The 13,252-nt window shown below is 32.3% G+C and overlaps 1 protein-coding gene across 1 annotated transcript; it reads left to right on the forward strand.

Moving 5' to 3' along the window:
* The first annotated feature begins 3,274 nt into the window (after positions 1–3,274).
* Positions 3,275–10,103, forward strand: LOC112010380 (uncharacterized). Its single transcript, XM_024042725.2, has 6 exons — positions 3,275–3,439; positions 4,037–5,049; positions 5,210–5,293; positions 5,422–5,650; positions 6,896–6,978; positions 9,555–10,103. Exons 2-6 carry the CDS (start codon positions 4,051–4,053, stop codon positions 9,636–9,638), a joined length of 1,479 nt encoding a protein of 492 aa, XP_023898493.1. The 5' UTR covers positions 3,275–3,439; positions 4,037–4,050; the 3' UTR covers positions 9,639–10,103.
* Positions 10,104–13,252: the final 3,149 nt, after the last annotated feature.

Here is a 13,252-nt window from a genome sequence, read left to right on the forward strand (position 1 = left end):
TAGAAAATGACCAAAATACCCTTGAAACCCACAAATCACCAAAATACTCCCTGAAACCTAAAAATTACCAAAATAATCTCGAAACCTACAAAATGACCAAAATACCCCTAGAATCCAAAAAATGACCAAAATATCCCCAAAACCTAAAAAATGACCAAAATACCCCTAAAACCTAGAAAACGAGCAAAATACTCTTGAAACCTAAAAATGAGCAAAATACTCCTGAAACCTAAAAATGACCAAAATACCCTTGAAATCCAAAAAATGACCAAAATACTCCCAAAGCTCAAGAAAATGACTAAAATACCCTCGAAACCTAAAAATGATCAAAATACCCCCGAAACGTAAAAAATGACCAAAATACCCCTAAAATCAAAAAATAACCAAAATACCCCTAAAACCTATAAATTACCAAAATAATCTCGAAACCTATGAAATGACCAAAATACCCCTGGAACCCAAAAAATGACCAAAATAATCTTGAAACCTAAAAATGACCAAAAATACCTCCAAACACAAAAAAAAAAAAAAAAAAGACCAAAATACCGTTGAAACCCAAAAAAGACCAAAATACCCCCGAGACCTAAAAATGACCAAAATACCCCTTAAACCCAAAAATGTCCAAAATACCTCCAAAACCTAAAAAATTACTAAAATACCTCTGAAACCTAAAAAATTGCCAAAATAACCATGAAGCCTAAAAATGACCAAAATAGCCCTTAAACCTAAAAATGACCAAAATACCCCCTAAACCTAAAAAATGATCGATATACCTTCAAAACCTAAAAATTAACTGAAATACCCCCAGAAACCTAAAAATGACCAAAATACCCCTGAAACCTAAATACAACCAAAATAACCCCTAAACGTTAAAATGACCAAAATATTCTCGAAATCTAAAAAATGACCAAAATACCTCGAAACTTATAAAATGACAAAAAAGCCCCTTAAATTTGTAAGTCGATAAAAATACACCCTAAACCTAAAAAATTACCAAAATCCCCCGTAAAACTAAAAAATTACCAAAATACTCCCTAAACATAAAAAATGACCAAAATACCCCATAAACTTAAAAAATGACTAAGATACCCCAAACTCCTATTTTGGTAATTTTAGAGGCTTTAGGTGTATTTTGTTTATCTTACAGGATTAGTTGTATGTTAGTCATTTTAGATATTTTTAAGGGTATTTTTGTCGTTTTATAGGTTTAGAGGTATTTTGGTCGTTTTAGAGGTTTCAGGGTATTTTTGGTAATTTTATAGGTTTCATGTTGTTTGTTGCCATTTTAGAGGTTTTGGGTTTATTTGGGTCATTTCAAAAGTTTAGGGGTGTTTTCATCACTTTAGAGGTTTGAGGGTATTTTGGTCATTTTTAGGTTTCAGTGGTATGTTGGTCACTTTTTAGGTTTAGGAGGTATTTTGGTCATTTTTAGGTTTCGGGATTATTTTTGTCAATTTTTAGACTTCAGTGTGATTTTGGTCATTTTTAGGTTTCAGGGTTATTTTGATTATTTTTAGGTTTCTAGGTTATTTTGGTCATTTTTAGGTTTTAGGGTTATGTTGGCCATTTTTTAGATTTTGGGGGTATTTTGGTCATTTTTTAGTTTTCGGGGGTATTTTGATTTTTTTTTTGGCTTTAGGGTTATTTTGGCCATTTTTTAGGTTTCGGAGGCATTTTGGTAACCTTATGTGCTCTCTAATTGTTCTTATGCAATATCTGCAACTAAATCACAGTTGTGGGTTTATTGTGGTGTCTAAGGTTGGAAATAGGGTGACTATATAATTAGCAAGTTATGCAAAAAATCCAATACAAAGATTGTTGACAATTTTAAAATTTTTAGTAAACACTTGAATTGAAACTACAGATCCAGTATGAAATAGTCATCAATCAAGGCTACTACACCAAGTTTTATATTTTTTAGACATATTCATTAGATCTACGTGTGCAGAAGTGTTAAATGACTGTGTCCGACACGAGTATAACCACCCCAATTAAAGTGTCTATGCAGTTTTGTTTCATAAAATTATTATTATATTTAGACCCATCAAAAGCAATAAGTTTCTCTCCAAAAATTTCCACAATAACAAAAATTACCAATAGAAAAGCTAAAAACAATTAAGCACAATTGATCGATTTTACCAAAAACGAACAACCCAGTCCTTTTTTAAAAAATTATTCAAATAATTTTGTCATTGAGAGTTTAGCATATCGACCACAATGATAAGTGTGAGCCTCATTGTGTTACAATACCATCTCTTTATAAAAGTTTGACTCCTTTGTAATATATTTTAATAATTTGATTCGAAACAAGGCATGCTCTTATGCAGAGCATATAAATTTAGATTTACCCCTAGCCAAAAAAATAGACTTAACAATTAACATTTTAATATGTAGTCTATATGAATTGTGGTTCACAAGATACCAAGGATAACAATTAGAAAAAACAAACACTATCGAATCAAACGAACATTATAATTTCTCATTATATGTACATAGCTTCTTCATTGACCATTGGGGAAAGGTACCCCTTTTACCGACTATACATTAGACCAACTTCAGCCCTCTCAGCAATTTCACATTTGCTCTACACTCCAGGCCTTTCCCTCCACCCAAAATGGTATAAACGCAAAATTGCTTACTGAACAGAATCTTAACTGGGTTTGACTAGCTGAAAGAAAAATTCATTTGCAACTTCCAGAACTATACATGCTCAATCAACCAAAACCTCTCAAACTATGGCAATTGGCTCAAAACTGAAGTTGCTTAAAATGACTTTGGTTGGTAAATATTTTTTTCTCACTAAACTACAAATTATACTCTCTAATTTTGTCCAAATAATTCATTGCTGTAACTTTGCTTTATTCATGTTAGTCTATACTTTTATTCATTTCTCCACTTCCTTAACTAGCAAAACAATATTATTTTTAAACATTTGTGGCGCATTTTAATTGAACAGGACAAAAGGACTAAATTGAATATCTTAAATGAATTAATGAGAAGTTGTAGAATTTTTTTTTAGAAGAAAGAAGTTGTAGAAATTAATTCAATTTTGATCAAAAATTTTTTTTTAAAAATTTCTTGGAAAAAATGGAAAGTGAAATTTTGAATAAAATTAATGGGTATAACTTTTAATTTAACATTTAAAAAAAATTAAAAAAGTCATTTAGATTCAATAAAAATGGAAAATCAAAAGCCAAATAGTTTGTAACTTTAGCATTTTTCTATATCAATTCAAATTTCAAAACATCGTGAAACGTGATAAGAAAAAAAAAAATTATATGGTTGAATTTCAAACCCTAAAGTGTAACCCAAAAATTAATTTCTAAAATAGAAAAGAAAAAACAGAAGAAGACAAAAGCCAGCAAAAGCAAGCCTCAGTGGCCGGAATTCCGATCCCCACGTCACCTTCCGTCGCCGGAATATCGTCGATCTCCGACCGGTTTGTAATTTCTCCCGCACTTTCAAGTGATTGCATTGTTAGGTTTAGGGTTAGGGTTAGGGTTTTTTGGGCCCCATTTTTATAATCCAGATTGTTGATTGTTAATCACGTAATTGAACTTTAGTTGAGATTATCTTCTGATTTTTATTTGTGGAATTGAAATTAAGAATTGGGGATTTTCGGAGTTACCAAAACTCCAATTTCCTTGTATGATGAAATTATTTCTGTAACTGTAATATGGATGACTTAGCTTTAGCTTATGAGAATAATTTGTACAATAAAGATCATAAAAAAGGGTTATTATTTGTACAATTTGTTCACACTCTAGGTTCTGAGGCTTGTGATAATGGAACTACTATTACTTCTAATTGCTGCATTTTTTTTTTTTTTTTTTGTGTTGTTGAAATTCAATGGTTAGGAGGATTTGAATCTGGGTTTTTCTTATAAAAGGCTATTGGCATGGTGTTCTCATTTTTATACCATGATTTGCTTCGTTCCCTTGTTTGTTCATGTAGTGTCATGTCATGCCCCGTTGAGATATATGGCAGAATGGCAGGGACATTGCCTGTTTTTATTCTTGGCACTTGTGTATTGCAGTTCCTAAAACCAGAATGGCAGCCTCTAAGGCTAAGGAGAAATACTTCGTTCCAGTATCAGACAAGCTGTCTATTCCTGAAAATTTAGACTGCATTATTGATGTGAAGTTGCAGAGGTCATCGAAGAGATTGCACTTTGGTCGTTGCAAGTTTGAGCCCACTTCTTCTCGTGCTTCAAAGAAACCTAGAACAACCTTGGGTGATGATGGTAAAGATGGTCCACTAATGGATGAGGATTACAAGAATTTCTTGTTTGCCTTAGGTAAGTACAGTGAAGAACAATCCTGGTCTTTTGAAGGAAAAGAAGATGATGACGGTGATAATGATTTTGATCCACAATACAAGATGTTCACTTATAATTTGAGGGGAGATGGGAAGTCTTTTGAAGAAAAACAAGATGATGATGTCGATAATGATTTAGATCCACAATACAAGATGTTTTTGGATAATTTGAGCAGAGATGGGAATTCTTATATACTGGAAATCTCTGGAGAGGGTGTGATGCCTGTTTATATAAAGTACGAAGGGGAGGACAACTCGCTGTCTAATGGGAATGGGATCAGTTGGACCACTCTAAAAGAAAATAATAAGAGTAACTTGACAACTCCAAGAGGAGCAGTAGATAGGAGGAACTTAGCAATTCCAAGAGAAGAAGATATGATATTCTCAACGATTCCAAGTAAAGAAGATAGGAGGAATTCAGTGACTTCAAGAAAAGAAGACTGGAGGAATTCTGTGAAGAGAGGAGATCCGAAAAGTCCAGAAGTTCCACATACAAAACCAAAGATTTTGAAGGCAATAAAGATGGAGAAATTAGAACCTGCAAATCAGTTTTCTAATGGGATGGGTGAGGGTTCCAGTTTATATTCTGAAAGTTATCGGTTGTTCTTGAATCGTCGGAAATTAGATGACATTGCTGCAGATATTTTGGCCAAAAGGGGGAAACGATTGAAAGCTCAAAACGTTGGTGGTGAAACTTCACTTCATACCACAAAGTTTGAAGCAAACTCAGCTGTACGTACCTAGTTTGGCTACAATTTCTCATATTCTTCCTTGTTTGCATATGATTTTGGCATTATAATGCTTAAAAAAAAGAAGAAGAAAGGTTTTTGTATATGTATTTCCAATAGATTTTATGTATGAACTTAGCTTGTATTGGTTTGCATGTCACTAGGTGAAACTTGAGGATGATGCTTACGAAACTTTAGCTGAAACAGAAAAGCTTGCTGTTACAAATAAGTTGGTAATGAACTCGGCTGTATGTATCCAACTTCACAACAACTTTGCTTTCTTTTTGTATATGAATTTTGTACCCTATTGGTTCATTACCTATCGATTTTATGTTTTTTGGAATTTTCTTGTATTGCTCTTTGTATCATTGAGAAGGATGTACACCACCAGTGGCATGCAAAGAGAACTATTGGAAGTGGTAATTCTCAGTTTAAGGAGAAACTGATGGAAGTTCTTAGAATGCCTTACAACCCGAAGGAGTATGAGGTACTCTTCCATGAATTTTCTTATCGCAAACCAATGCAACGCCATAGAGACTTGCGTGGTGGTATAAAAGTATATGATGTAGGTCGTCTAGGAAAATCATATCGAGATCACTATTCTGGTAAGTTAGATATGGATTTACTAGCTGCTTTTATTTTTGACTTTTTGATTTATCTTTCTTTGAATGATTGTGGCTGTGATGATAAACATATAAAACACATTCTCTAACACATTGTTTGTTGCATTTTAATCAAACAAAACAGGCATAATACTCTTTGTAAATTGCCCAAGATGGGAGGCGTAGGATAATTCAAAACACTTTGCCCTCCTAAAAGCATTTTGGAAGATTACAATGTTTATTTTGTTTCATTAATGTGTGTCATTTTGCAAATTCATTTATTGCTTGACAGAGGGAGTACATTTTTTACTACATTTTTTGCATGTTATATCACATGATTCCAATTACAATTGCAAATAGGATTGAAGTAGCTGACCCCTCACCCTTTTTGGACACAATTTTCCTCCAAACAGGTTTAGAGGAAATTTCCTCTAACTTATTACGTGGCAACTCAAATCAGCACCAATGAGTATTTTTAATCTCATGGCCTATTTCATAGTATGTGATTAGAATGATCTTATCAGAATTTAACTTTGTCTGAATTTTTTTTTTAATTGCTTGACCATAAACCTAGCCCATCATTTAGTTCTGGGATTAGTGGCCTACCATGTTCCATTTCTCACTTTGTTTACCACATTGATACCTGATGTAGATAATTCTTTTGTAAAGCTGCTGGTGAGAGTGAGAGTGTGAGACAGCTATCTTTGACTTAATTGCTCTTTTGTCAAGATCCATCAATTTTCCATTATGGTTGTTTAGCTATAGCCTATATGTAGGTGAGCTCTTTTAATTTCTAATGTTGGTTTGGCTATTTTCTAATTCCATTTATTTCATTTCATTGCAGCATTCTTGAAAATTTATGAGAATTATGTCAGATATTGTTTTCATTTTTTCCTTTCTCTGTTTATGATCTTGATCATTGATCCTTGTTATTTTGAATCATTTGATGCAATTCTATCTTTTGTAAGTTTAGTGGCGACTGCAATTCCAAGTATGACCAAAGGTCAGAATCTGTATTGCAGAGTGAATCTCATTTTATTCTATTTGCTTTCCTATGATTGCTGAGTGAATCTCAAATTATTCTATTTGCTTTTCTATGTGTTTGTTTCCTTAATTTTTTCATTGTTCTTAATGTTTACAAACTTACATAATGCTTATTTGTGTGGATCTTGATTCAATGAAATATTTGTATTGTTTGAAATGAAATATACTGTTGAATGTTTTATGAATTGGTTTATGATGTTGCAGATCTTGCTGAAATGATAAATTTAGTACATCATGATCTTCCTAAAGTTTTGAATCTTCTACGTGGATTTTTCTATTGGTTAACGGTGAGAATGTTTAGTTTTTGCAAATGTCTCATATTTGTTGAATTCTTCTAGATCTTATGCCGCTAGTTTGATTTGTTTCAGAATGGTTTAAACAACCAAACAGAGATTATCATTTCACATCAATTATTTAGGACTAAATAACATGAACTTGAACTTCATGCCTTGTTAATCTTATTCTTCCATAAAAGTTTGTTTACCCCACCTCAATCCCTCATTCCCTCTCATTTCCCCTCTATATTTAGAGGTAGGAGACTGGAGACCAGGAGTTTTGATATTAGGATTATGAGCTAATCAGGGTATAAAAAGGTTCAAGTGAACTTCTTAACGTTTGATCTTATGGTTTAATGCAAGAATGCATGAAATTGGCTGAAATTTTCAGCATATATTCGAATGGAGTGATTAAAATAAGGTAGACTGCTCTATGAAGATAAAATGATAGGTGTGATTATTTTGTATTTGGCTCTAAACTAAAACTCTTCTTTTTTGTCCTAAACGATACCAAAAAGTAAATTGTAGTAGTAATAATAGACTGCTATAAAATTAGCTATGTTCTATGGTGTTGAATGTTGAACTATTGAGAAGAATCACCATATTCACAAAATTAGTGTAGTTGAAATGAGAATTTCAAAATGGATAAATGGAAAGACAATGAAACTTAGGATTTGAAATGAGCTTGAGATGGTTTGGTCATGTGCAAAAGAGAGCAAATAACGCACCAACGAGGAAGAGTGGGTTGATTCAAGTAGAGGGAATGAAAAAGATTGAGGAAGACCGAAAATAACATCAGTAGTAAAAATGACCATGCCAATTAAGAAGATGACAATGGATATTATTTTGGATAGGATAGAATAGCGGAAGAGAATACATGTGGCATACCTTACCTAGTTTGTCAAGGATTCATAGCCGATCCCAAAGTTTGGTTGATTTTTCTGCTGTTGTTGTTGTTTGTACTACACATAATATAGTTTATACTAGTGCAATTCGATTATCTTTTGTACACACTTAGGGTCCGATGATATCAGGCAAATTGTGGATTCAATGAAAAGGCTTTGCCCAAAATTGCATTTACACGAAGAAAATTGATATTCATGATTTTGAAGTTTGTAGATAGTAGTACTTTGCTATTGCATCACTCAGATCTTGCTAACCATATTATAAGTTAATGGTTGGACTCTCTTGTCTCTCCTCATATTGGACCTTGCCCATAAATTGATGATAGTCTTCATTTTTTTTTCCACTATTCTGGGAAAATATGCCAAAGCTCTCCCCACCCCTGGCTGCACCTGCTGGTGGTATAGTGGAATCTTTTTCTGTTACCTGCTCTTTTATGTTGTAGAGTATGCTTTCCATTGTCATTCAAACTTGATCAATTCCAGTGAATACCCTTTTATTTTGAGAGCATTACTTCTATTGAGGATGATAATATTAAATTATGTCCCTCGTTAATGATATTGAATTATGCCAATTAGCTATAGCTTAAATGACACCTCATTCCTTTGTAAGATTAAGGTGAAGGATGAGGTTATGGGTTCAAGATTCACTGGATGTGTGTACAACTTACCATTTAAAAAAATGATTGATAATCCAACTCATCAAATCCCTCTAATTAAATTGTGTCTTCACACTTTTCTTTCCTCCTTTTGAACCTTTTCCTTTCTCCTTTCTTGGTTGGTTCCTTCCTTTTTTTTTTTTTTGGTAAGTAATGAAAAATTGTATTAGGGCAAAAAAAAAAAAAAAAAAAAATCCTTTTTTTTTTTTTTGGTAAGTAATGAAAAATTGTATTAGGGCAAAAAAAAAAAAAAAAAAAACTAGTACACCAAGAGAGAAGTACAATCAATTCTAAAAAAAAATGGTCAATTCCTTCTTTAGATCATCTAGATGGCACTTATTCTAGAATCTCTTTCTGTTGGCAACAAAAGATTTTTCCTGATAGAGAACCATGTTTATCACCTAAAGTGGCTAGTACACAGGCATCATTTTGATCGAAATTATCACTTCTGATAACAACTAAGCATAATGTGCCTCTCGGCGCCCTAACTTTGGGGTAGCGATTGGTCCTGTAATAACTGGTTGGGTGGGGATCTAAAGGTAGTTATTTTTTTATTATGCACTAAAGATTCAGCTCCTTATTCAACCTGTTTTATACTTAGTATATGTCATTTTGTTTCAACTTTTTCATGTTGGTAAGTTCACCTAAAAATATACTAAATAAGCTAAGAAAAAGTCAATGCGCTGATTGAAACAGCTCCAAACACATTGAAGGCTTGGTGTTCTTTGCTTTAAGCATGCTTCACCTAGAACGTAGCCTGCACCTCACAATTGTTTGTATTACCATTACACTATTTCCTTCAACCAAATTCAGCCCATTGGAATGATAGTTTTTGAAACAGTCTGATTCATTGAACTTTGTTATTTGTTTTACTTGTTTATCAAAGTGTTAAGGCAAAAGCTATTTCAACCATGTAATTGAAATTCTAAGCAACTTTCAATGTTTCTAGACTCTGTTCTAATTAGTGCGTATCTTTTTATTTCACCTACTGCTGACTAATGCTTATTGATGATATATATTGTGCCAGAATTTGTCACATCAAGGAGCATTCGAGCCTTGGTTGGATTCTTCATATTTGGATATAGTACCACAAGGCACTGCCTCCGGTTAGATGAGTTCTTCTATAGTGAGTCACAACAAAATTTTACAACATTTCACTACAAGTTGAGTTGTCAGCCCTCCATAAGTCAAAATAAAAGAAAATAATACTACACCTGGACCCACCTCAACTCAAAACAAGGTTGTGAAAGTGTTGTGATATTTTGTTGTACCCATAGACTTCTCTCCCAAATAGATAGTGTAACTAATGGACAAGCAAAGATTACTGCAGTTATATCATGTGTGATACATGATTAAGGATTTTGTATTCTCAAAATGTGGCAGATACTTGAGAGACAGAATTGGTTTGGATAGTTGTGAATAATGCATTTATTTGATCACTCGTGGGAACATATCAGGTTTGTTTGTTTTGTTTTGTTTTGTTTTGGTTTTGTATATAAATCTTCATATTATATGTCAGAACTTGAAGTGTAACTTCTTTTTTCCTTCCAAAGATTGAATCTTTGTATTTTGTATATCTTCTGAATTTTTAGACTTTTAGTCATCTTTGTCATTCGTGTCATGTTAATTCCCAACCATAGTAGCTTTTTTAGCTTTTCCTGTATCACTAATCCTTATTCTTAAGAGGAAAACGGGATCTCACTTGCCCTAAATTGAGAAAAGAAAATTTGACCCAATCTTGAGATGCAGAATAGGCACATATCCAAGTGCTGTTTACTTGCAATTAGTTGAAGTAGACTCATTCATTTAAGAGGTGTTATGCTTTTTCATCTTATGTACATTTATTATTTAAACAATCCACCAATGTATGAGCTGGGGAATCATCTCTTAAGCTTTGTGTTAAAGATGCTTCCTGGACTAAACACTGTATTTGGTACTACCACACACACACACAAAAGTAAAATCTGTATTATTATTATTATTATTATCAAAGGCTTTTTTTCTTGAGTTAAAAATCTATTTTATTTAATTATTAAATTGTTGTTAACTTTCTCAAAGGTTATATATTTGTATTTTTTACTTGGACAATTTTCACTTGTTCTAGGTGCTATCCTTTTGATGGATTTAAGTTGGCTCTACTAATAAAGTTTCTTGTCATTAAATAAGAGATTTGAGGTTTGATTCTCACCTACGCTAAAAACCAACAAGTGTCTTGATTTGATAATGAAGTGCAATCATTATAGAGCGGATGCAATATGTTTGAAATATTATCTTATGTATGTATATAAAAAAGAAAAAGTTTTATCCTTTTGTATCAAACGAGTACTCTTTTGACAAATCAAAAAAGTTTCCAAACTTACTTATAACAATATGATAATAGAATATTATTATTATTATTATTATTATTGATTAAACCAAGTTTTCCATGCATTTGCACAAAAATGCTTTAGTTTACCCTGAACTCTAGAGATTCTTTCTTAAACAATTTTTTTTTCCACAATTAATGAAATGACAAGTTGTAAATAGTAGACAATAAAGTGGTGAGCCCAAATAAGAATAAATAACAACTTGGCAACCTAACTATTATGAAATTTATTGTAAGAAAATATTGTGTATGTAGAATTGCTTTTTGTGAAATTAGTTTACATGGAAAACTAATGGAATTTGGCAGCCAATAATGCTTTCAAGTTTTTTGGTTTCAAAAGTGAAATTGGGATTCGGGAACCCAATAGGTGAAAGGTGAAAATGGGAAACTCAATTGATTGCACTCATTTTATCAAAAAAAAAAAAAATTTTGAGATAAATTTGATAGTTATAAGTTATAGCGCGTAAGAGAGTATTTGAACTCTGAACTTCTCCATAAAAACACCAAACAAAACCAGTTAAATTACAAAACTCTTTACCATTTCATTTCATCTATTTTATGAACTCTAGTATTTCAAAGTCGTCTACTAATATGACAATATTAAGTAGGATACAATGCTTTCCCATGAAAAAGCCAAATTGAAACGACCATAGAATGATTAAAAAAAGAGAAAGTCATATAGGTTCTCATAGGATTGACTAATTTATATCATATCATTCAAATCAACTCTAAATTAATAGATTAATAGATAAGTACTTGTCGAGTTGTCGTAAATTATGAGGACAATTGTATACACTTTTAAAATATCCAACTGAAATGTTTTTGGGGTACAATTTTTCACGTCACATGTCTCAATCCTACTTGATCTTACTTACCTACACACCAAAAAATATCCAAATATCCTCCACAAATTATTTTGGGCCTCCACATATATTTCCTATCTTTTTACCATATTGGGCCACAAAAATAGATCATTACCATAAAACCCAAAAATCACAAATTTTATCCTCTCTTACCATTGCTTGGGACCAAAAAATATCCAAATATCCTCCACAAATTATTTTGGGCCTCCACAAATATTTCCTATCTTTTTACCATATTGGTCCACAAAAATAAATCATTACCATAAAGCCCAAAAATCACAAATTTTATCCTCTCTTACCATTGCTTGGAAAATCCCAAAACGATACCCCAATACAGACATCCCATTTTATCTAAACCCATGCCTAAAGAACCATAACAATATTTATCAAATTCCAAGCTGACTACTTGGCAATATCTATCAAAACTTAAGATGATTACCATTTGGCAACATCAAAAGCCCAATACAATTACAACTTGACAACATCAAAGGCTAAGGCTATTACTACTTGGTAATATCAAAATCCCAAGACGATTACTGGCAAACCAACATTTTAGAGCCCAAGACTATTACCGCTTGACACAATTATTTCAAATCCCAATATTATATAGCAAATATTATCATATTATTTTAAAAGCTCAAGACTAGTAATGCTTGGTAAATCATAGTTATTTCAAAAGCCCAAGACTAACAATACTTGGCAAAATACTATGATTATCAAATATAAATGTTTTACTCAAAGCCCAATACTAATAAACTTTGGCAAATAGAATTATCTAGCAATTATATGATAAGCCTATAGAAATTATAAACCCCTGACACTTATTTACTTCATACCATATCATAAAGGCGAAAACACCATTTTAGTCCCTACATTTTGGGTTCACAATCAATTTAGTTCCTATGGGAAAAATCAATTGAGATGAAGCAAGAACAATTTAAATTATTAAAGAACAACTACTATGGGAAAAATCAAATCACATAAATAATACTAATAATTCTTAACAAGGTTTCATCCTCAACCTTAATTGAAAATTTAGCTACTCATAGTAATTGAAATAAACCACAAAAATAAAATACTAAGCAATATTAAACTAGACAAATAAAACAAAATTAGAATGAAAGAGAGAAGTCACAGTGCTAGAGAAAAGTAATATAGGAAACCACATGTGGCACTGCCCTCTTGCTCCTATTTTATGTTGTGTGCTCTAGCCCCAGTAGTCCTACCCTAAAGAGCCTTTAAATAGGTCAAGTAATCCTATTACAACTAGAATTTTCTCAGGTTTTCAAGTTTCACCTAACCAACATTTTTGGTCCCTTTAACGTCAGAATTTGGACTTTGGATAAACTAAAAAGTTGTGTAGCCTTTTAAGTTAGCTTTCCATCCAAACTTGAATCATCTTAATTGGACATCTGAGCCAAAAGTTATGTCCAAAATACTAACTAGTGTGCAGACTGGAATCTTACTCCCAATTGGACTTGGATTTGGTGCAAATTT

Source organism: Quercus suber, unplaced genomic scaffold (assembly GCF_002906115.3).
Source record: "Quercus suber isolate HL8 unplaced genomic scaffold, Cork oak 2.0 scaffold_75, whole genome shotgun sequence".
Taxonomy (NCBI): Eukaryota; Viridiplantae; Streptophyta; class Magnoliopsida; order Fagales; family Fagaceae; genus Quercus; species Quercus suber.